Source organism: Electrophorus electricus, chromosome 4 (assembly GCF_041902795.1).
Source record: "Electrophorus electricus isolate QZ-2024a chromosome 4, ASM4190279v1, whole genome shotgun sequence".
Lineage (NCBI taxonomy): Eukaryota > Metazoa > Chordata > Actinopteri > Gymnotiformes > Gymnotidae > Electrophorus > Electrophorus electricus.
Window position 1 is genome coordinate 39028039 of NC_137500.1, and position 21962 is coordinate 39050000.

Below are 21962 nucleotides of genomic sequence, written 5' to 3' on the forward strand. Positions count from 1 at the left end.
TCAGACTGTCAACACAAATCAAATTAGACCGGAACAGCAATATAGGTACTTGGCCATTCCTGTCCTTTGATGAGAAAATTACATTTGACTTCCACCTGGGATATAAATAGTACATGGATAATATGAAAGGAGAAAAAACCTTAAAGCGCCTTAGTTACGTAAAATATGAGCTATTAATACCATTAATGATGGACTTATCGCTGCTACCCTACTCTTTAAACAACACATCAAACAATTGCCTCATCCGCGCGCTAAAAGTGATCTTTACTCGCGAGTGTGGTCCATCCCCTCCCCCTTGTGCATGATATGGTTCTGTAGGAAGGGACCCCAGACAGCAGTCTGCGCGTGAGAAGCACAAACACAGGGATCGCGTGCGGAGAGAGAAACCAGCTGGCACTAAGACCACCCTGTATGGCAAACTAAACACCGTGACAGGGTGAGAAACGGAGCTTCAGAAACTTCTTATTATTGACGACGAGGGCAGCAGCCGCCACGCGATTCTACATTCCTTTTCATCCGTGCCTTTGCCTCAAACTGAGCAAACATCTTTTTAGACAAGAGGAGAAGACAATGGCGAGATTTTTGTCTTGAACCGTATCCAACAGCAACGCGCAGAATCTGGCGCATGCCCGTGCACATTTCATCTCAAACAACGCGCGCGCAGTGATCGCCACATGCCCGAGACATGCGCTCGTGAACTGACACATTTTAAAATTTTTCTGACGGCGCTCTAAGAACCTTGTGCAACTTTGCACTGAAGCTTGGATGCGGTCGCGGTCGCCGCGGCTCGAGAGAGCAGCAGCGCACCAGAGGTTGGGATTCAGCACTGAAACTGCGGACAGCGCGCGTGCAGAGTTCGTCCCGCGCCCTCGCCCTCCGGGACCATCGCTGCCGCTTCTCACGAGCAGACATGCATCGTAACCAGTGTGTCGTTCCCGAGCGTCTGTTTACCTCCTTGTAAGCATCATTCTGAGATGCATTAACGACACGCGTGTGGACGGAGACGAGCCGTATGGTAAAATATAGGTAAGCGCAGATTTTTCTCTCAGAACCGCCAACAGGCTCTCAGTCGCGCAGAACAGTTACAACACCAGCAAGACCATAAAACGTGCCGTGCTTTGCTTTAGCAGAGAACGGAGGTATAGCTCTAAATTGAATTTCTTTCACAGGCTAGTATGTCTGCACTTCGGAAGAAATTTGGGGACGACTACCAGATAGTGACCACCTCGTCCAGCGGCTCTGGATTCAACCAAGCCGCCCCGGAGAAGAAAAGGAAACGGCAGAGATTCGTGGACAAGAACGGCCGCTGTAACGTCCAGCACGGGAACCTCGGCGGGGAGACCAGCAGATACCTTTCAGACTTGTTCACTACTTTAGTGGATCTGAAATGGCGTTGGAATTTGTTCATTTTCATTCTCACATATACAGTCGCATGGCTCTTTATGGCTTCAATGTGGTGGGTCATTGCATACATAAGAGGGGACCTCAACCGAGCCCACGATGACAAGTACACGCCGTGCGTCGCCAACGTTTATAACTTTCCGTCCGCTTTTTTATTCTTCATCGAAACCGAGGCGACCATAGGCTACGGCTACAGGTACATCACGGACAAGTGCCCGGAGGGCATCATTCTCTTTCTCTTCCAGTCCATCCTTGGATCAATTGTAGATGCCTTTTTGATAGGCTGCATGTTCATTAAGATGTCTCAGCCCAAGAAAAGGGCCGAGACGCTGATGTTTAGTGAACATGCAGCTATCTCCATGAGAGACGGAAAACTCACTCTGATGTTCAGGGTCGGGAACCTGCGCAACAGCCACATGGTCTCCGCACAGATACGCTGCAAATTACTCAAAGTAAGTGCCTGTCCTCTGTTGTTCAGTGGCAAAAAAAAATGAATAAAAAAAAACACAGCGATGCTATTCTTTAGAAAGTGCTCGACTGCAAGATAGTTATAGCACTACTTTTTATTCACCTGTCAGAAGTAGTCATTCAGCTTCCGTTTCGTTGTCTGGAATGTGCCGACAGGGAAAATGTGATCATGACATTTACATCGGCTCTTTTGTCCAAAGCAGAGATTTAACAGAGGCCATTGCTACTGTTATAACTGCTTTCCGTATGCATTACATAAGGACTATTCCCAAAATGAACGTGTTTATTGTATACTTACCTTACACAGTAGCAAGTCTACAAACGGTATAAGTAAAAACAATGTTATTCGCCTGGGATTGTACAACAGTCTAATTTAGACTAACATTTTTTTCCTGTTTTGGCCATCTCAGTGTTTTTGTCATTAGTTCTTCAAGTTTGGAGAGAAAGGCATTAGCAGCCAGATGTGCCAATGGTCTTTTTGAACTTTGACCTTTGATTCGATATACCTCTCTGCCTATTTTCTGATGACTGATCGCTCTGATTTCCACATAAATGCGGTAAGTGCTGTCAGCAGGTTGACTGCCTGGCGGAGTTTAAAGCGGCGCTCCTCTCCGACCTCTTTTGCTTCTTCCCCAGTCTCGGCAGACGCCCGAGGGCGAGTTTCTCCCGCTGGATCAGCTGGAGTTGGATGTGGGCTTCAGCACCGGCGCGGATCAACTCTTTCTCGTCTCGCCGCTCACCATCTGCCACGTGATCGACAGCAAAAGCCCGTTTTACGAGCTTTCTCAGCGGTCCATGCAGACAGAGCAGTTCGAAATAGTGGTGATACTGGAAGGGATCGTGGAAACAACAGGTAAGTGATTTACTCCACAAGCAGGAGTCTAACAGTTTGGTATGGGAATGATCATTTCAGTGAAAAGCTTCTGAAAATCATGCATACCAGGTGTCACTAAGTGTAGGCCTACTGCACAGACCATGTTTGACTCTTTATTGGATCTGATTGATTGCACTTTATTGACAAATGCTAAAGTGGCAGTATAAATATATTCAGGGTCAGTGATTAAGTCTGACAGCTGTGTGGGTCTTTTTTTCACCAGGGAACACAGTTTCACATTTACATTCTCTGAAAGTTCATAGACATAGATATCTTTTATAATAATGTTAATTGATCAAGATTTAAAATGCCTTAAACATATATTTAATTCCCATTTGGACTTTTATGTATTTAATACCCAGTTTCACTCTGAATTTTGTTGATTGTGTTAGTTGAAATGTAAGAGTTAAGTTTGGTCTGAAAACTTACTTAGATTTCTATAAAATTGGAATACAGCCATACATGAATCATGCCACTGTACACAGGCCTTTGCCGTTCCTCATCAGTGCACGGACATGTCTATGAAACGCTCTGGTGTGACGGATCATAGTACTGTATTTAGCTGTGCTTTCATTCTGTCTCCAAGTACGATTAGGCAGAAATGTGTCAGAATTAATGTCAGCATGGTGATGATGGAGAACACACAGGCTGTTGGTGCAGAGCACACAGAATGTTAGGGTAGAGCATGCAGGAGTGTAGGGTGGAGCATGCAGAAGTGTAGGGTGGAGCATGCAGGAGTGTAGGGTGGAGCATGCAGGAGTGTAGGGTGGAGCATGCAGAAGTGTAGGGTGGAGCATGCAGGTTGGTGGAACTGGAGCATGCAGCTTTAGACAGGCTGCACCCTGTTTTTCCTGAACGTCACAAGCAGCTGGGTTAGAAGGGACATTATGATCTCTACTCGAGTCTGCTCACTTGCTGTTTTCAGTGGGCTGCGTGTACAATCCCATGAGCCTTTGTTCCTGGTGTTTTTCCATTGTTACTAAGAAAGCTACACAAAGCAAAAATCCAAAGAGTTTTACATTTTGAATGAAAAACATTTTGATTTGTCACGTTTGACAAATCTAGCACGACAGCATGTTTGCCTAGTACTTTGGAAAAGTCATCAGTGACTAGATTGGCTTTAGCTTCAGGAAGTCACGTTGGTGATCAAACGTGATGTTTACTGCTGACTGAAGATCAAACGAAGGTTAGTAGCTTAAGTGAAATGTAAATGTTAAAACTTCATTAGCGCCGTTAATTAAGATCTGTAAAGTCAGCCGGTGTTCTGAACAGGTGCCGTAAACACTGAGTGGGGTTTTCATTGGACCAGGTGGGAAAGCCTGCATGGTGGTGACCTGCAGAACGTGTAACAATACCTTTAGTGCTTTACACAGCATCTGAAGCTGTTGTAGGGACTTGGCCTCTGGATTAGGAGTATGTGTGGTAGGCGACAGCCAATAAAACCTGGATGTGTTTCATTTAAAACGTTGGGCATCGCATAATGGTATTTTGTATATGTGGCTTCTCTTCTGTGTAGAGATGCTATGAAGAGGCGCAGAATGGCCCTGGTGCTAATGGTTATTATGAGACCTTATAAAGTGTGTCCTGGCTTTTAGTTAAAATGCTTACAGCTTGTGTCTAAACATGGCCTAAGTAACTGCATGTTCATTTGGAGGGTTGCTGCAAAGTGTTTATTGTCTTTCAGTCACATGAAACAGATGAAACTGGAGACGAACAACATAAGCTCAGTTTAAACTGCCCTTATTCGAGAGTCAGGAATGAAAAACTTGTTTTAAAAAAACAATGCTCCATTAAAAATGGATGTAGGCCTACAGTGAAACTCCCAGATCCCAAGACTCTCTGGTTTTCTGGTCACTGTAACTCTGTTTCCATGGCAACCTGCTTTTAACCCCCCACCCCCCTCATGTGCTTTCAAGGTTTTGAACAGCCACTGAACTTCTGATTATTTTGAAGCCCTGAAAACTGTCTGCAAAGCATTTTGTCTCATTGTGGTCTCTGGGTGGACAGGGCGCAAAGCCGTGAGTTTTGGATCTATAAATTGAATAGAGACAAACAAAGTAATTATAAGGAATATTCATACTGCGAAAATATTAGTAAATCTAGTAAAAAAAAAATTGTAAAAATTTATCCCTGTAATCCTCTGCATTTAGTATTTAATACAAGAATATGTTGTGGCACAAACTGATAAATCTGATAAATCATATATAAAACTGTAAACATGAAACTATAAAATTGATAAAGCATTCTTTAGACAACAGATTCATAAGCATTCTGTGTTACCACTTTGAAAGGCTTTTAGAGGCTTGAAGTGCTACAGGCCCTTGGTCCCTCTCCCTGTCGCTATCAAACAGTTCTGACACAGTAAGTTTCTCTCGAGCGCCTGAATGACTTTGTTTACTTCTCACCGAGGTAATTATGCAGACATTTTGAGAACTCAGTGGAGTTGCCCTTTAAATTCAGCACTTCTTTTAGTGAAGGTACAAAGCAAAGTTTTTGTCTCACGTAGGTATCAGAATGGCTATAGTGTCGTTTTTATTTGATCACCAACAGTAATTGCACCGTTATCCACACTTTACCTCTTGGTCATGAATAACTATTGGCAACACAGCCTCCGATTATATTAGTCACGTTAAATGATCGGATTGAGTTCTGAGTGCTGCCCCGTTGAATTCGTTATCAGGTCGTTTGCTCAAGTTCAGGATGTCCAAGATGATTTCCTGTCTCTTTTGCTTCAAAGGCAGCAATCAACGGTCTGTCTGTCTTTCCAGCATGTGGCTTTGAGGTCTGACATCAACACACGTCATTCACGGCCGCTTTTGAAACGCTGGCTATACCTGCTCTGAAACCATCTCTTCTCATGGCAGGCAGTGCTGTGTGGCATCTGGGCACGGCACCTTACACACGAAGCCTGCTACAACATGGTATAGTGTCGCCCACTCCCTGAATTATGTGGGAGTGCATCCTATACGCAGGTGAAAATTCATAGCTGATTCTAACATTTCTATTAATATTATTATATTATTAATTGTATTAATATTTCTTCTTTCTGTGTAGTTCAGTGGCATAATTCTGTCCTCTGCCAGTTCATGTGCCATCTAGAGAGGCTTATACTTCGTATATCTGAAGCTGCAGTAGCACAGAAGGAGGAAACTGCAATCATTTAATTGATGAGTACACTATCATCTGCAAAAGCACGCGACGCGAGTCGTCTCTCGCTTCGTGGATGTCCTGTTAGTCAGCCCTCCACCGTTTAGGGCCCACGCTTTGCTCCAGTGATGACGTCCACCTATCATTCATTTTTTCCACCTTATATCCCTCCACCAGTAAGAGGTGCGTGTATCCCAGCAGGATTGATGTGAAGAACTTACCACACATTCTTGAGGTTGACAGGTTTTGTCAGCATCTCTTCAAGTCTAGGAATATTTGGGTTTGAAACACTTTGTTTTTGCTACCGTCACTGGTAAATCTGTTGTTTTTACAGCTTCCTGTTTTTACAATTTCCTTTTTGGAGAAGGAGGATGTAATTTTCTTTTCTGGGGAGCCGGCAGGAAGGACTGAGCTCAGTCAGCACACGGCAGCAGAAAAGGGACGCGGCTTTGATGCCGTCTGCGATGACGACCGCAGTGCTCCTTGTACCGAGTGCTGAGACGTTGGCATAAGACCACACCGGCATTTTCCCTCCAAAGTCTCGCCGCCTGAGCTCTGCTCCTTTCACGGCCCTTAGTGCCGTCCTGGGGAGAGGGTCGCTTCTCAGAGATGCCTGGTGCGCTCCTCACATGTCAATGTCCAGTGTAGAAAAGGTGGATGCTTTTCTGAGTGGAGCACAAGAATGATGCTCCTAAACCTCGATACCTCGTTGGCCATTTTCAGATTTAGGCCTTCGGTAGTCTGCCCACATTGAGAGCAATCATCTGAAAATTCCGCTGACATTACACAATCATTTAGAGAAACAATCAGTGAATCAAAGATTCTTTTAGGAATAAAAGCCCACAGTGAATGATACTGTGGAGCATCTCACTGTTAGAGAGCAGCCTAGCCAGCCTGTCCCCTGTCTGGCACTCGGCGTGGAAATGCCCTGAAAGGACCAATGTTATACCTTCGGTCATTAATTCATATAACATCTTATTACTGTCACAAGCTCCAGAGCTCAAGCACATGGCAAATCCACCACTATTAAAGCAAATCCTTTTCAGCAGGGCAGGCCCTCAGGAGTTCGAGAGGCTGATATTATGCCTCTGAATATCCCTCCTGACGAGCATTCACAGAGTGACCGAGCAGACTGTGCCTGAGTGCGGTTCAAATCTGTGTCGCAGTTTTCACTCCGCTGGAATTCTCTCTCTCCTGCTCTCGCCTCATCCCTTTTTCTTTTGATCTTCTTCTTCCATGTCCACGCTCATGGAGGAACGAACCGCTCTCGCACTGTTGGCGTGCGCCGTGCTCATGTGTTTGCCTGCCGCGAGCTGTGTGGGTGGCAGGATACTATATATGGCGCGCGAGTGAGACCAAACTAGGACTGTAAGGGTCATGTGTGTTTGGGTGTGTTTGGGGATTTCTGTGCTATCTGCGTATGTGTCTTCTTGTGACCATGTAGTGGTATGTTTATGCAGTATATCCCATGTTGGTAAATTGGGTTTGTTCCTTTGTCGTAGATGTTGTTGTCTTTTTACCGACACCATTAATTACTAAGTAATTACTTATACATGTGGATTCTTTGCCCCTAATTACTGATTGTAAATATTTTGTTGTGGATTTAGAAAACTGAAATAAACTGGGTGAAATCGGTAGTTTTTTTTACTGTTTTGGGTGTGTATTGTATATTTCGCTCAGTGCACATGGAATAATTCACCATATATTTATTCACATCCATGTTCAGTGTTCAGACTGAAATTTTCCCAGTGTTGACTGCCAGACTGAATACTGAATGAGCCCATGAAGCTGGGCACATTAACCTGCATGCTCAGCATGCGGGAGAGAGTGAGAGAGAGAGAGAGAGAGAGAGAGAGAGAGAGAGAGAGAGAGAGAGAGAGAGAGAGATGAATTTCAGATTTCTGGGCATAAGGAGACAGGGGCTTGTGTTTGAGCATTCCCCGTGTTGAGTGTAATTAGGGTTTCAGGTAGGCACTCGCTGCACTGCATACACACAAAACAGCAGCTGAGGGCACAACCTTAGGGGGGGCCATCATGGATGGAGAGCCCGATGAGAGATCTGCAGCTTAAACTTTAACTTTATTCTCAGGCTTTCCTATTTATTGGGGTTACTGAGGGTCATTACGGAGAGCAGAAGAAACACTGAATCATTGCATGTTGTGCACACGCCTCCACGCAGTAGTGTTTCCAGTTTAGCCCTGTCACTTTTGAGCTGTCTGTCACTCATGCTGGTGGCATGAATCTTTCAGCGACAATGTGCTCAATACGGTTATAGCACTGCATGCTTCAGCAGCTTTTAATGTGTTCAGCATCGTGATCTGGATTAAATTATTATATATAGTGCGTGTTTTTATAGGCACGCAAGCTGTGAGCGTGAAGAAATTAGTCTGCGTCAGTGGCTTGTTTGTTTGTATGTTTTAGTTTCTGCATTCCTAGCGGACTTGATGGAGTAGTCCTGTCAGCCCCGTGCTGTGGTCAGCGTATGACACGGTATGGCAGACTTGGGTGGGAAGAACAGGGGAAAAGCTAAACAATGTCCTTCGATTCCCTCGTCCAATCACGTCGCACCAGGAGACAGCTGGAGCTAAGTAGGGTGGCGAGTACCCTCAGATGAACCAGGCAGAGCGTTGGAGGGACTGTCACTATGACTGATTAAGAGACCTCCGTGCACTGCGCTTGACGCTACGCCGTGCTCAGATTCTTGCGGTTGAAATGAACCCCCACAGTAGGGTGGTCTTCCACTGAATGGATGATAACAGATATGCCAGTTAGGTCAGATGCGCTCGGGGTCAGAGTGGCACAAATTCATCCTGGACCCTGAGGGCAGAACCAGCCGCCTCAGGGAACCTCCAACTTTCTGTAGCCGTGTGTAACAAATTATCGGTCTTGCCTAGCCCTCTTGATGGCCCGAGCTTAATGTGTTGGTTTGGATCAGTACTCACTCTAATATACAGATAGTTTATGGCCCTCTTTTGCGTTCTATGTTTATATGTAAATAAACAGGTCTTTTATTTCTGATGCACCTTTACTTCTATTTCTGTTTGCCTAACTCACCTTGCTTGTATACATATATAAGATTATCTTTATTAGTTTTATTATTGGAATTTGTGCGTGATTTTTATATATGATTTTTATATGCATGAGTCGGATTTCCCTCGCATATTTCCTGCTGAGCAGCCTCACTTATTTTCCGTGGTGTGTTCTGCAAGGATGCAGTTCACTGCAGAATTTCATTACAGTGACCGATAAAGATCCCCTCAAATGCAAAAATTAAATTTACTGTTGCCCTGAGATCAGTCAGATAACGATCTGCACTGATGCAGAGTTTATCCATAGCCTCCCAACCCCCCTCAGCTGCCCATCTCCCGCCCTTTTAGAGACACTTATAGCACTGAAACCACCAGTGATAATACAGCCTCTTCTTTCCGCACCGTCTTGTGGATATCATTGTTTGTTGTGCGGTAGAAATATCATGCCAGTGCTTGGTGGCTTTAGCTAAGCGCTTGCTGCTACAGGACTGCAGCATTCCACGTCCCAAGCGGATGTTTTATGTTCGTCTTTTTGCAAGCATTGTGCGTGTGGACCGTCCTGTTGTGCTGCACGGAGCTGCGTGTGCTCGCGCCCCACCCAGACCAAGCCAGCCCCACCTCCTTTCGCTGCTGCATGCGCAGTCCGGTCTCCTGACACCGTTCCACTGTAATGGCCGCTCTGAAGAACAGGCTCCTCCTAACTGAAGAAAGGATGAAGGGAACTGAGCGTGGTGGTCCGCTGCAGGCTCCGTGGGAGCTGTGTACATCACCCCCCATCCCCCACGTCCCATGGCCCCCTTCACACTCACAACCTCCGCCAACCCCCCCCCCCCACACACACACACACACACACAGGGAGGGACGGCTAATTGCATCTTTAGAGATTTGTCAGGGATGCACTGAATGGGGATGAATCTGCAGGGGTTGCTGTGGGGTGCAGGACCTCACTCGAACCCGCTTCCACGGGGATGGCACATCATCCATGACAACTGTTGTGATGCAGCACGCAGGCGGTCCGGGAATGCGGAACAGTTAGACTGTAAATAATTGGCACAGAAGTGAAGCTCATGTTCTCACACTCTACAAATGATTTGTGTTCCACAGGTATGGGAAGTGATCCTAGAGCTTTTAGGCGTCGTTTGAATTGCCTGCTCTGAAATGTCTGCTCTGAGGCACCCCATATCCTCACAGTAGTGTTACATCTACAAAGGTGCATGTGGTAGTCGACACAACTGTAGGGGTTTTATATTTTTTTGATGTTGTTGTTAGATTTGATTCGCAACTATTTTACGCTTGTGCCAAAGATAGAACACAAGGGAAGCAGGGGTGTCCCACATGTGATAATTTAATTAATGAATTAATTTGTGTGATATATTAAATACATATAAACTATGGTGTAATTATTCCAGTCTTGCTGGTCTGGGTATACTCTATTGTGTGGCCCTGCATAAGCTACAGTTATGGTGCTTATATAGGGCTTTAGTCACACAGTATAGTGGGACATCTTGCAGGAAATTGTTATCCATAATAATAAAAGCTATAGTTTACGTTTATGACATTTAGCAAACACTTCTATCCAAAGTGACTTATAATTCTGACTGAACAATTGAGGGTTAAGGGTCTTGTTCAGGGACCCAACAGTGGTAAATTGGTTGTGGTGGGACTTGAACTGGCAACCTTCCAATTAATAATCAAATACCTTAACCATACTATTTGGTCAAGAATTAAAATAATAACGCAATAGCAAAACAAGTATAGCTACAAAACAAAAGATACAATGAAACCATGTGAAGGAATTGCACAACAGCCCAGGATGTGTCAAATACCTTCCTGCAATTCCATGTATTTCATAGTTTATACCATTTTAAAAAGTAACAGCACAGGACACAGGAACTGTCACAGGACCAACTAAAAAATGAGAGCTCAGATGGGTAAAATTTGGGGACATCCCCTTGGCAACTAACAGACTATCGATAAAAAGAGTACAATGCAGCAAGGGCCGGATCTTCCCCTCAAAGCCCCGTACACAATTTTGCCGTTAAACAAGACTAAATACGTCTATCTATCTGAAGGACATAATACCCATTTATGTCCTTTGAAACTAAATCAGGGCTTAGAAATGTTCCCCAACTATGTGACGAGGAATTCCCACTGTCCCCAGAGACATGAACAAACGTGTGTTAACACCCCAAAGAACAACAAGGAGCTGCAGGATAACAAGAGGTGTGAGCATTTTGTTTCGTGGAAAGTTCCATCACCGCACATCCACGCTGACCACACGCGTCTTTTCAGGCCTACACAGCAACTGTAGTTCTTCACACTTGGCCATGTAGTATTTGTTAGCTCCTGACTGAAGGAAACAATGTGAATGTTCACCAACTGCTTATGCAACTGTTATGCATGGCTTGTGATTTAAGTTCTACAGTGTAAGTGGTAGGACTTTATGCATCTTTATGAAGTGTGTAAAATGTACATTATGGGTGTGTTTAAAAAGGCTTTTGTTATAGCCCCTCATTAGAGAGCTTTCAGACTCGGCATCGACGTGTGTGCTCTGTGGCCAATGGAGGCTGCTAGTCTAATAGGTTAAATGTGTTATATTCACTGATAAAGGCTGCAGTCTGCTTTTAGTGTTTGAGTCACTGGCACCATTGATTGGTCATGTCTGAGGGTCTCTAAAGACAACATTAATCGATCATGGATAAACGCATAGATGCTGTGTTCACTGGAGCAGCCACTTTTATGAAACGGCCCGTCTGCAGATGAGCTGCTGTTTCTGTCCCAGTGTAATGCCTGTCAAAGCTCTGGAAAAACTGGCATGTGCTTTGGTCCCTTCCTGCCTAGATCCATCCATCCATCCATCCTTCCATCCATCCCTCCATCCTTCCATCCATCCATCCATCCATCCCTCCATCCATCCTTCCATCCATCCATCCATCCTTCCATCCATCCATCCATCCATCCATCCATCCATCCATCCATCCTTCCATGCTTTCTTTCTTTCTTTTACACTCCCTACTCTGTGTTCCCTCCCTCTTCATTTTTTCTCAATTTCTCTCACACTCACACACACACACACACACACGAACACACGAACACACACACACACACACAAACACACACACACTCACACACACACACACACACACACACGAACACAAGTGTACATTAAATCTGTATATGGTACAATATCTCCACCTTAACAGCAGTCATTTGTTGTAACAGTAATATAAAAACCCCGTATCATAGTGGCATTAATGCAGTTTGTTCTCCAGGTAATGAGCTGGCTGTGTTTATATAGCTACACAACAGTTCTGAGGGGACTTAGTATTTTTGTGTAATTAGTACATACAGTTTACTGCTTCCCTGAGGATCTCATGTTCGACACATCAGCTAATTATAAATCCCCTTATGAGCTGGATCAGGTGTCAAAGGTCAGGAAATGGGGGATTATGGCCACTAACTGGTGCCTGAATTTCACAGGTGTCCCTCATACCATATATATGTTTATGTATATGTTTGCTCATTTATGTATCATTTATGTATACATTTGTTCTCTGCCACGCATGAGCATCATGAGTTAAACCCCCTATCGTAGGCCTGGATGTAAAATAAATGCCCTGCAGTATATATTCTTGATAAGAATGTATGGAAAAGATATAGAATAGGAGCTAGTTATGCCCCATGCACTCCCTTTCTGCACTGCAGTTATTGAACTCAGAAATTGCACATTGTCACGTGGATGACCTGTCCCGGTATGACACCATTTCTATGCATGCATGCTTTGTGCTGGGCTTGCAAGGTGCTGATAACTTAACCTTCTTATCACTCTACCATTCCTGTCCCATTCTCTCTCTCTCTCGCTTTCTCATTCACTCGTGTGCTCTCTCTCTCTCTCTCAAACCTTTTTCCATCATAACACAACACTTCTCTCATTTTTCTTGCCATCTCTTTCAACCCTGTCTTGCCCTCTCTCCTCAGGCGCATGGCCCTGTGACGTCCTGTAAATAGATGTGTTTCCTCCTCCAGCTCTGCTTCCTCAGCTGTAATGTGTCAAACAGAAGTACAACTACAGTCCCTTACTAGGAGCCAGAATGCGTACAGGCGTACAGGTGCTGCCAATAATAACAGCATCTGCATAGCAAATAGCTGTACAGCATATAGCACTTTTTAGAGAACAAACACGCTGTGGACGTTTGTGACCTAGCTCTCTCTGCGTCTTACTGAAAAACAAGTGACAAAAAGAATTTGTTCTATAGAACTATAATTATGAAAGAGGTTTGTTGCCGGTAGCTAAAACTGTGTAAAGTCTTAGGTGAATCTGACAGTAACTTGCATCTGTAAGGCCGAATCTAACTGTTGGTCAGGATCTGTTCCTCAGTTCCTCGGTTCAAAGGTGCCACGGTCGCTGCATGGGTAATCCAATGCCCAAAGAAGTTGCATGTTTTTTGGGCCTTTACCCAGTGAGAAGATCCTCTTTGGTATCGAGTGAAGCAGTCAGGGACTGTATTATTTTCATTAAATTATTTAGGAACTTGAGTAAATGTCATACGCAAACATAAACATAAATAAATAAATAAGGGAAGTGGTGCTGATATTACTATCAGCTTTTAGAGACTGACAAAAATACAAAAGCTTTTTGATTTTCCAAAAGCATTTTAAGAGCCACTGATTGTAAAAATGCAGTTTGGACATGAGTGTACCTTTTGACTAACTCTTCTTTCTCATGAGCTGTTTCCTCTGTTTTTCAACAGTTGAGCTCTTTCTCGTGGTTTAATGATGTGTTCATGTCTCGTGATCGTTGCCTAAATCTGGAGTGTAGCGATACCACAGAGCAGCACGGAGGCTGAATTTTTTATTTGAGAAGTGGAAAAAAAGTCCACGCAGAGGGAGGCAGAAATATGTAAGTCAAAAGAGTAACCCTCTGATATTTGTCATTAATGATGGTGATTTATCACCACACAGGCAAAAAGCAATTTCATTTACATGCTGTGCTGTCGGCTTCCTCGCTGCAGCTTTATCGGTTATTTAATAATTAATTGTGATGCTTTGTATGTTTCTTTTTCTGTGGAGCTTGTAAATCAAATACAATTCGATTATTTCTTCATTTTTACCACTTTGTGGGTTTATTCACCAAAGAAAAACTTATTCAGTACTGAATCTCACATCAGCAGTAACGGCTACTTCCTGTGTGATTGGATGGGCCCTAGAGAGTTCTGTTCTCCTCCTCTTCCTCAGTGGCGTGTGAATGAAATCAGGAGGTCTGTAATTGTATGAGTAAGTGTGCAGAGTGAGAGCTCGGGGGAGAGGCTGGCTTGATTAATTTTCTCTGTGTTGTCATCGACTGCTCATTCTCAACCACCTTAGCCCCAGGAGTATGGGACAGTGATATGAAGCTACAACATGATGGCGAGAGAGAGAGAGAGAAAGAGAGAGAGAGAGGCTGAGTGAGGGAGAGGATGGATGAACGGCTTATGCAGTCATAAGTTGTACATTGTACCATTTCAAAGATTTAGAAGGCTATAAAATATGAGTACTGAACACTGTCTAAATGCAAACCTTCTGTATAGTGGTATGTAGTTTGTATATTGGTCTGTATAATTTCTCAAAGTCATGAACATTATGTTGGTAATGTTATTGTTGTTGTTGGTGGTAGTGGTAATAAAGTACTCATCCTATCCTTGTGTGTGTGTGTGTATGTGTGTTTGCATGTATGTATGCGTATTTTTGCTGAAGACCGCCTCCAAACAGAAGACTTGTACAATGCTGATCATAGCAGCTTTACATGTGCATGCTTGTAGGATTAGGTTTCCATAGAAACACACTGTTGTAGTCTTGATTATGTAAGTCCCTTTCCCCCTGAGTGAAATAAATTGATGTTATTTTTTCTCTCTCTTTTGCCGGCACCTACAGTCTCAAAGGCCATAGGACTAATCAATTGCATAAAGCAAAAATGAATGAGAATTAACTCAAACTGTATTTGCGTTATTCAAATTGTAATTGAAGAGAGAGAGAGAGAGAAGGGATAATTTGTTTTGATTTGTTCTAATTTGCTGCTGGAGCGCTGGTCTAGTTTTCTGTCAGGTTCATGATGCATCATGAATAATAAATGTCATACAACGAATCCCATACGCTTTCTTTATTGGTTTAATAATAGTCTCAGTTATACAAAACGGCCATAATGTGATATTGTATTGCTCTAAATTTGTTGTATTCAATTCATGGCTGAAATTGCCCACCACCGCTGCCATCATTTCATGTATTTCCTTCTTTTATAGTCTCTCTCTTTTGTTTTTATCTCTCTCTAGTCGAGATGAGTGACGTCTTTTTTCCCAGATGGCAGGTGTTCCTTTGTATAAAGAAGAAAAAAACAACACTACTACCAAAAAAAACCCAAATCAATTTGCGTCTGATGTGTCGTGTTCCTGAGCACTGTGGATAAATAACGCGTGCGTCTCTTTGCAGGCGGTGCGTGAACACGCGGTACTGGGCCAGCAGGCTTCTGAGCGCTCGCGCCAGGTCCTAACAACGGCAGTATGGTCGCAGGGTGTTTCTGCGTGCCGCGCGCCACGAGCACTCTGGAGAAATGGGGCAGAAACCATGCACGAGAGCTTGCACATGGCGTTGCTCCCTCCACAGCTGTGGCTCCGTGAGCCGAGTGCGCCGCTGTGGCCTTGACAGTACCGTGGTAACCTCACGGTCATGCCGCAGCGCTCATTACTCTCTGAAAGGAGATCTTTACTGTCTTAAGAAAGCAGCTGAGCGGAGCGCACAGTCCCCACGCTGCACTCGCATGTTGGAATGCCGACATTCGCTTTGTAAAATGGGCCTTTGTTCAGTCCGTGTAAATGAATACATGAATTGTCTGCCCACAGAGTCTGTCTGCTCCATCACGTTGGTGTATTTCACACTGCGGTGGGGAGCGGGAGAGAGTCATGAAAGCGAAATGGATTTTTGATGAGCATTCTCCTGAAAGTAATTTTGTACTTCATGAAAGTGGTAATGCTATAACACCAAACCAGTACAAGTCTGTGGGAATAAAGAAGCCTGTACTCAACTGATAGCACAGGGCCTTTGCTACTATTCATGTGAAGGAATTGATTTATTTGACCCTTTCATATTACTTTCTCCATATATATATAGCTTCTTCCAGTTTTATCTGGCCTTGTGTACTGTTATGGTGAGGTTGGGGCCAAGCAAGTCAAAACTGGCTTTAGTTAATGTCTGGAAATGTAAAGTTTGATCATTTATCAAACAGAATTCTCATTTCATTTTCTTATTTTTTAAAAATATTTCAGATTTTTTTTTTTTGTGCAAGAGTTTCTTCTTTTGTTTAGCCTGTAAGGAAGACCTTACATGAATGTCTGCCTCTAATATCTACCCTCAATGCTGTGCTTACGGCAAAAGTAGCAATGCTATACTTCAGTATTAAATATGCATAAACATTGGATGTTATTATTGACCTAGTCCTTTAAAGTCAGTGCCTGTAGCCCTGGTCTCTCAGCAGGTCTGTTAGGGGTTTGGCTTAAGCCATCTGATTATCTTAATCTTCTGCCATTTGTTGCGACTTGGCGAGGTCAGGATGAAGCTCGATGGGTTGCGAGAGGGAAAGATTAAGAGTGCTGTCACTGGCTGCATTTGTGTTCATTGCCTGAGCAGTTATGAGTGAGAGGTTCAGTAACTGAAATTGTTCCTCAGTGAGAGAAAGCTGAGATCGGGGAAGGAGGAAAAAGAAAAAGATTTTACAAGACCACTTAACTACCGCAATAGATGCAGTTATGAGATCACGCTTTTCTCTAATTTTTAAAATGATGAACCTCACAAAAAAAAGAAGAAAAAAACGAAAAGACTGAAAAGTTCCACTTCCAGCGGTTTCATTTGTGTGGTCAAGGCTGCTGTGGGAGCCAATAAAATTGCAGCATCACTGGGAGAGAAGGTGACCAGATCCCTCTGTCCTTGGATCACCTGCAGCTTCTTGGCTGTCAGCATGGTCACGTGCCACGGCTGAGCACGGAGCCGTGTTTTGAGTTCTGTGGTTTGGAAAGACCTGGTGTTAGCTGCATTCACACAAATGTGCTGGCCAGATGGGTGGCACAGCTGCAAGATATGCCCAAGATGTGTAAGAATGCTGTACGATGAGTATAACTGCGTTAAAAAATAATAATATAGGAAATGTGAAGAAAAACGCTCAGAAAAGTCAACTGAATTTCACTGAACTCACAAAATTTTTTCCTCATTGTGATCATTTGTTCTCAGTGTTGTGTGCTTTAATAACTTAACACTATTGCTTCTGTCCATGTGGGAGTACCTATCACAGATTGTTGCTGTGCATCAACGCACATGCTTCTATGAATGCAAAACATCCCAAGAATGCTTTGAGTTAAACACTTTTCTGTTTGTAGTATGGCTGTAGTGTCACTCTAGGAGACTTTTGTCTTGGATTTTGTTGCTAAGTCCTTTGGCAGGTTGCCAAATGAATAATTGGATGTGGAATGTGAAAACACATCCCAGGGGTTGAGTAATGCCTCTATAATCTCATTATTGCGCATTTACGATCATTGTTTATAGTGTGGAGTTTTTTGTCACCTCCTATGTGTTTTGTAGTTAAGAGGAAATATGAACATAATGCACAGTACAAAATAGTTTTAAACAATGAGTTTGTGTGGCAGTAACTGACTGTTTGGATGAGTGAATTCATATGTACTTTATCCATCAATATTTAGTGGCTTAACAAAGACATTGCTGGGTCATTGTGACAGCTTTTGTTATGAACAACTGAGAAAGATTTCCATTTCTGTTTGGTGAAATGTGAGAAATTCGTTGTGTGATCATGGCTTCACATTGTGAACAGTGATCCCCACAAAGGTTAGAGGCTACAAGGCTCGTATTTCAGTTTTCATAATTAAATTTAATAATCCCTCTGCCTGTCTCTTCCATAACAGGCATGACATGCCAAGCACGGACTTCGTATACGGAGGATGAGGTACTGTGGGGCCACCGGTTTTTCCCGGTCATCTCCCTGGAGGAGGGCTTCTTCAAGGTGGACTACTCGCAGTTCCACGCCACCTTTGAGGTGCCGACACCCCCGTACAGCGTGAAGGAGCAGGAGGAGGCTCTGCTCATAGCCTCTCCACTTGCTGCACCATCACTGTGCAACAGCGGTGAAAAAAACAACTCCCTGGACTGCCTGGAGCTGCTGGAGGTTGCCGAGGCATCTGCCAAGCTCCCGACAAAGCTGCAGCGGATGGCTGGGCGTGACGGGCTGCCCCGCAAGCTACTACGCATGAGCTCCACCACGTCGGAGATGACCTACAGCCTAGGAGACCTGCCCATGAAGCTCCAGAGAATCAGCTCAGTGCCAGGCGTGTCTGATGAGAAGCAGGCCTCCAAAGCTGGCAGGATCACCACCGAGCCCATCAGCAAATCGGTGGCAGACTTGCCGCCCAAGCTGCAGCGGTTGGCTGGGGGCGGGGGACGCATGGACGGACATCTGCCGCCCAAATTACGGAAGATGAACTCTGACCGCTTCACATAGGAGGGGCAGTTCTCTGGATGCACACATCCGTGAGGTTTCTGATAAGGCCCAAAACCTCAACGATAACGTAGTGTAGACGCGTGTGCCTGCTATACGTATTAAGTTGGACAACTTGTTGCCACACATTTTGCTCACGTGTGTGGGTTCACATGCAGTGAACAGAGTCTTTCAGGTTGTTGTGATTATAAGCACAATCTGACATGAATGGAATACCACGTGCATGGTTAACATATTTTTTCTCTTTGTCAGGCATGACAATTTGTGTATAGTGTATTTGAACATTGACTGAAATTTGCCAGGAAGATGAATACAAGCTGGACATCTGACTATCAAGCCATAAGCTTATGCAGTGGACACTTATTCATGCCTGATATTTATTCATTTAATTTAGTTTTTGTTGTTTAGTGTGAAATGTTTCCTAACATTATGTTAAATGCATGTTTGAACTAGCTAGAGAGAGGTAATAGACACAAATGTTAGCCTTAAATATATTACCTTCTTTCTGTAGTCTCAGTTTGTCTACAGTTATTTTTGAGATCTCACAACAGTTACATTCTTCTGCAAGGATGTAGGGCGATTCATGGAAAATTATTTTCAGACAGAAAAACGTAAATGCATTTTGATGGTTTTTGGAACCATCAACCATGGACTACAATAAATAAATAAATGAAAATTAAAAAGGAATATTTGGCCATACACATCCACCCTGTGCTCCCCATTAAAAAAGGCCATCTATACAGAAAATATACAGGTATCATTGTTTGTCCTGATGCACTTCGTGATTGATTCACTCATCCTATAGCTAACTTTTATTTGCATTACACCTCACAGAAAAACCAAGCATGGCATTTACATCCATCTTTTAAATAGAGCAATAACTAAATACGGTACAAAACTCTGTTTAACTACTTTAACCGCACAGGATGTTTATGACAACCAGTTCTTAAAGATTATATCCAGATCTTGGCTTCCGAGAGTATTTAAACTATACTAATTGAAGTACTGTGTTGTACCACAACATGTATTCCTTCTATGATAGACATTGCAAGAAGAATTAGCAATATTACTGCATCCAAGTGATTAGGGTGGTTTGCACATATGACCCACTGTACACAGACTGTTGTAGGATTATATTACCTTATTACCATATAGTACTTCAGGGTACTTAGAAGGAAAAAAAATTAAGCAATGGCTTTGTGTTTAATAAGCATATAAAAAAAATTAATCCACTCACATTTATTAGCTAGGATTTACAGTAAAGTTAATTTTCTCTCTTTCTCTCTCTCCCCTTCTGTGATTAAACTGTAAGGTAGATCGGTGCATCAGAGTGCTTGATTGCTTGATCTTCTGAAGTGGTGAAGTAGTCTCTAAATCCCGTTAATGCACTCTGACCGAGCGGTTCTCTTTTCCCTGAGCCTCCCTCTATCACCATGGAGATCTCAGCACCTGCTGCCATTAACTGTCCCACCAGCGGCCTTGTGGCGAGCAGATGATGGAGTCTTAAACTATCGGAGCTTTCGGACCGTGTTCCCACTGATCACCGCTGCCATGTGACCATGTCCCAAGATAAGCAGATATTGTCTGTCCCACTGTTCTGCAACGGGTGTTGCACTGTTTGTGTTTGCAGATCATGGCCTTCCTGTGATTTCTGTCTTCCTCTCTCTCTTTCTGCACCCCCACCGCACTTGCTTCTATATCTCCCTCCGTCTCATAACACCACGCTGGGTGACATCTCTGAGTTTCAAATGGGCTGATTCTCAAGAACATAAGGACCTACAGTGCAAGGCGTTTAAGGTGGAAGTTAAGATCAACCTTTTCTTCAGCTGTTCAAGATGTCTCTGCAAGGTCACTTCAGTTGTTCTCATATTCATTAATAAATTATTCTGTTTAGTTATGCCAAGACCGGTACAGGCAATATAAGGCACAATAAACTATTCAGCATTCTGTTGAAAAACTAAATAAAATATCTTACACAGTATGTAGTGTATATTTGGATATAACTACAGCCATATCCATGTACTTGTTATGTAAACTATAGGTTGCACTGAGGGTGTTCACACTAAGCATAAGAAACTGTGGGGTACGATCAAGTTTGAGGACGAGAGGAAATCTTCTGGATATCCGTCTGACAGAAACCTGTAATGATAATAGCACAAATACAAAGATGTTTTCTTTCTGTGCAGACAACTGGAATTTTCTGTCTTTTTTTGCCAGAAACTGAATTTTCCTATAATACATTTTATGCCTATTTGGTGTAACTTTCTGGTGTTAAAGTTTAAAATGTCATCACAGAAAATAGATACGGTATTGACCGTAGATGTCAATGTCCTATGGCATGAGGAAGGACACTGAATGTGAATATACAGCAATATGGATACACAGCATTTATTAATTTACCTTTTTGTATTATTTATGCTTCTTGCATTGTTTAGGCCCATGTAATAGTACTAACCTGCTGTTAAGGTGGAATATCATTAAGGATAGGTGCAGCTTTATTACATATCAAATGGCTCTCATTATCCCTTGATTAGTGCAGTAAATTTGGTTCTGAGCTACCTAATAATAAAGCTACAGCACCCAGTTGGAGTCCTCTGCTTTAAAGGTTTAAACACGGGTCAGCAACCTGCAAAGAACTGCTGTGGCAGGAGGCTGTCATTCAAGCAAGCGTCTGGTTGTTTGAAGACAGTTGTTTGAGTCCAGCTGATTAAACAAGTGGAACCTGCCCTACCGGCACTTTCCTGGTTTAAATAGACTGTTTCTATCTGTTCATTTGCTAAATGATCCGCAAACTCTTCAGGCAGTTTGTAGCTTCGATGGCCTTGTTTCCCCGTTTTGCGAGCAGTAGCTCAGATTTGGATGCTATAATTAGTATTGACACTGCAGTGATGCAATGTGTTTTTCCTATATTTGCTCTCCTGTGGTGGGGCAGTGGAACAGATCTTTTGGGTGCTCCACGGCCACACTGCACTGGGCATGCTCCATACTGCCCTCGGCTCTTCTCTAGCTTCGCTCTGAAAGCCCTTGATTTTGAGAGCGTAGATCTGAATTGACCTAAACGACGTCTCCCAAATTTGAAGACGCCTTATGGAAACGGAACGGAGCACCAAGTCAATGGAGACCCCTCTTGCGCCATTGACTGCACTGATAACATTTTGCGTTGTCAAAGGAGATTTTGCTGGTCATATTCCACAAGTTCAAGATTTGTTTTTAACACTTTTGGTCAATCCTGCAGTAGTGACTTTTAACTGAGCTTGGTGCTGTGTTGCCGTGGGTGTGTACAGGGGCTGGCTGGTTTGGTCTGGCTGCCTGCGTGCTGGTGAAGAGGTTGCAGATGTCGGGCTGTGCTGCAGCACGTGAGCCTGGCACGGCGCTTTTCCGCTCAGCACGTGAACAGCTTGGCCACACGTGTCTGCAGAATATGCAGACAACTCAGAGGGCCTTGATTCAGTATTTGGGATGCTTAAATATTTTGTGTGGACAATATTATTGCATTGATGCTGATTATTATAGT

At 43.5% G+C, this 21962-nt stretch overlaps 1 protein-coding gene and 1 long non-coding RNA gene across 2 annotated transcripts in view; one reads left to right on the forward strand and one right to left on the reverse strand.

The window, feature by feature from the left end:
* Window positions 1-338: 338 nt before the first annotated feature.
* kcnj3a (potassium inwardly rectifying channel subfamily J member 3a) lies at window positions 339-18958 on the forward strand. Its single transcript, XM_027012664.3, has 4 exons — window positions 339-1026; window positions 1170-1853; window positions 2506-2722; window positions 17859-18958. Exons 2-4 carry the CDS (start codon window positions 1176-1178, stop codon window positions 18449-18451), a joined length of 1488 nt encoding a protein of 495 aa, XP_026868465.1. The 5' UTR covers window positions 339-1026; window positions 1170-1175; the 3' UTR covers window positions 18452-18958.
* Window positions 18959-19104: 146 nt separating this feature from the next.
* LOC145657589 (uncharacterized) overlaps window positions 19105-21962 on the reverse strand; it is an 8782-nt gene continuing 5924 nt past the window's right edge. Inside the window, exon 3 of the long non-coding RNA XR_014123471.1 lies at window positions 19105-20587. This is a non-coding gene — a long non-coding RNA (uncharacterized LOC145657589). The remainder of the gene's footprint in view (window positions 20588-21962) is intronic.

Excerpts from the sequence above, each read along its gene's own strand:
- kcnj3a (XM_027012664.3), top strand. The coding sequence starts at position 1,176 with ATGTCTGCACTTCGGAAGAAATTTGGGGACGACTACCAGATAGTGACC. Across the intron at positions 1,854-2,505 it reads TACGCTGCAAATTACTCAAA|TCTCGGCAGACGCCCGAGGG; the intron begins GTAAGTGCCTGT and ends CTTCTTCCCCAG. Across the intron at positions 2,723-17,858 it reads AGGGATCGTGGAAACAACAG|GCATGACATGCCAAGCACGG; the intron begins GTAAGTGATTTA and ends CTTCCATAACAG.